The 2717-nt window shown below is 39.2% G+C and overlaps 1 protein-coding gene across 1 annotated transcript; it reads right to left on the reverse strand.

Annotated features, from left to right (window-relative positions):
- Positions 1-276: 276 nt before the first annotated feature.
- On the reverse strand, positions 277-1986 carry LOC106774039 (UDP-glycosyltransferase 1). The gene has a single exon (XM_014660854.2). It carries the CDS (start codon positions 1900-1902, stop codon positions 478-480), a length of 1425 nt encoding a protein of 474 aa, XP_014516340.1. The 5' UTR covers positions 1903-1986; the 3' UTR covers positions 277-477.
- Positions 1987-2717: the final 731 nt, after the last annotated feature.

Consider the following 2717-nt stretch of genomic DNA (forward strand, 5'->3'; position numbering starts at 1 on the left):
CAAATGGCCAATTCTCGTGACGCTCATATAGCAGAAGAAAATGTTATAGTCTGCAATCAAACAACCGACTGATTGAAACTCCATCGTACGCAACACAGAATAAGTCAATACTAACCATGTGCAAAAGATCCAACCTACATATTTATTAAACTAGTTGCTGTATGAACAGAAAGACTAATTATTAAGGAACAAATGAAATGAACACTACCTTAAGTCTGAGTTTCGTGCTAGAAATAAAAAAATTATTTTTTACGAGAATGTTTTGTAGTACACTGGTTTGTCGTAGATCGATTTCATTTAACTTGAAAACATGCACCTGACACATCTATATTCATAATTAATCTTGAGAACATTGATAATTTACAGTAATCATTGTTTATTGAGAAAGATATTGAGCTTTTATGCTGCATCAAACTTTGCTAAATTAATATTATTCATTTCATAAAGCTCATGATTTCCTTCTCTAATTCTATAGTATTAGTGCTCTTTCCACAGTTCCACTAACCTATTCAAAGCAATGATGGAAGATCCACCTTCTCCCACTGCTTCCGTGGCACTAATTTTCATTTTGAAAATATTCTGTCTAATTTCTTTCCCTCTGTCTGAGTCCATCAGTTCCTTCACTCGATCACACAACTCGGTGGAACTCACTAACCCATCTTTGTCTCCCTTCACAGCCACACCCACCTTCATTTCCTCCACCAAAATCACCTTGTTAAGCTTTTGCTCTGCATACAGAGGCCACGCCACCATGGGCACCCCTTCACACACAGACTCCAACACCGAGTTCCACCCGCAGTGAGTCACGAACCCACCCACTGAGTCATGACTCAGAATCGCGGCCTGTGGGGCCCAGTCTCTGACCACCATCCCCGTCCCTTTTGTCCTCTCCAAAAACCCCTCCGGCAGCAACTCCTCCAAACTAGTTGGTTCCCCTGAGTCACCATCTTCGAACTCGCTCCTCACAACCCACAAAAACCTTTGCCCACTCTTCTCCAATCCAATAGCGATCTCTCTCAACTGCGTCCTTGAGAACCTTCCCATGCTTCCAAAGCTCAAAAACACCACACTCTGACTCGGTTGCGAGTCGAGCCAACTCAAACACCCGTCATCGTCTCCTCTACAAGGGGCAGAAGAAATCAAAGGCCCAATGCAGAACACGGGTGGTGTGGTTCCTTCCATCAACCCTTCGTCGAAGGCCTTTATAGCCCTGCCTTCCATGGCTTCAGACGTGTTTACAATAAGACCATCGCTGTCCCTCATGCACATGGCGATTTCGGTAAAAACCTTGTAAGCCTCGCTTGTACGATCCTGCACCGTGTCCGGAAAGTCATCGGTGTGGATCTTGGGAAGCCCGGGGATGAGGAGGTGCATGTTTAGATCCTTGATGGATTTGGTGTAGTTTTCGTGAAGGATGATTTGATGAAGGAGAATGGCGAGGGTGGAGGCACCGGAAGTGTAGTAGAAGTACGTGGGGATTTGAAGCGTGTGGGTGACACGTGCGGCGCTGTGGTTCATGAAGTCTAAAACGACTGCTTTGAGGTTTGAGGAGAGAGAGATTGAGTTGATGATGCGGCGTAGGTGGTGGGTGGTGGCGCGGCAGAGCTCGAAGTTTAGGGCTAGGGGAGGGAGGACGGTGGGGAGGGAGATCTGGGGGATGCGGTGGAAGGTAATGGAGGGAAGGGCGGCAGTGACGGCGTTAATGTATTTGGCGGTGGCGGCGCAGGTGAAGGCGGTGGGAGAGGTGGGGGTGTCTTGGTTAGGGGGTGGAGTGAGGAAGAGGATGTTGATGGAGAGAGAAGGATGATGGGATAATATGAATTTGCCTAGTTCCACCATGGAAACCAGGTGTCCTCTTCCCAGAGCTGAGTACAGAACAATCGAATCCTTCTTCATGGTCATGGCGATTCAAGGGAGAGGTTTTTGTTTTGGTTTTTTTCTCTTTTCTCTACACTTTCTAAGGATGATTGGTGTGTGAGTGGATAGAAGGAGTTTCTTGTTCTATTTATGGACAGGAACAAGGTGTTTGTCTTGGAATATATGACGGTTTATTATTATCATTAGTTTTAAATAAGAATAATTATACTTTCACACCTTTTTTATTTTAACTTCAAGTCACACAAAATAAAATGAATTTTACTAATAAACTTTTCAATCAATTAAATTACACAATTTATAAACTTACTGTGTCAATTGAATCTAATTGATGTCTAAGTGTATCATTATACTATTTTAAACAACATATATTCTTTAATATATTTATATTTTTTACATTCATTTCACACTATTATTATTTTATTTAAAAATTATAAAATTTTATAATTTTAAAATTATTTTATTCTTATATTTTGTGTTAAATAAATATAAAATTATATCATACTATTATTACTCTACTTTAAATAATAATCATCGTATAAATAATCTTATCTTATTTATATATATATATAGTCAAGGAAAATTTCATTATTAAAATGTTAATTACTCTATATAGAAAAAAAATTAAAGATGTTTCCCTAAAAAAAAGTTAACTTCTGTAGTTATAAAAAATAAAAAATAAAATTATGAATATAAATTACGTAAAAATTTGTTTCCTGTTAAAATAATAGCTATTATATATATTTTGTAAATGCGCTCAAAACCAAAAACACCTAGGAAGAATGGTCACATTATCAGTATCAAACCAGTAAAATCTCCGTCAAAATAATAGGTTTGATCTC

Source organism: Vigna radiata, chromosome 1 (assembly GCF_000741045.1).
Source record: "Vigna radiata var. radiata cultivar VC1973A chromosome 1, Vradiata_ver6, whole genome shotgun sequence".
NCBI lineage: Eukaryota > Viridiplantae > Streptophyta > Magnoliopsida > Fabales > Fabaceae > Vigna > Vigna radiata.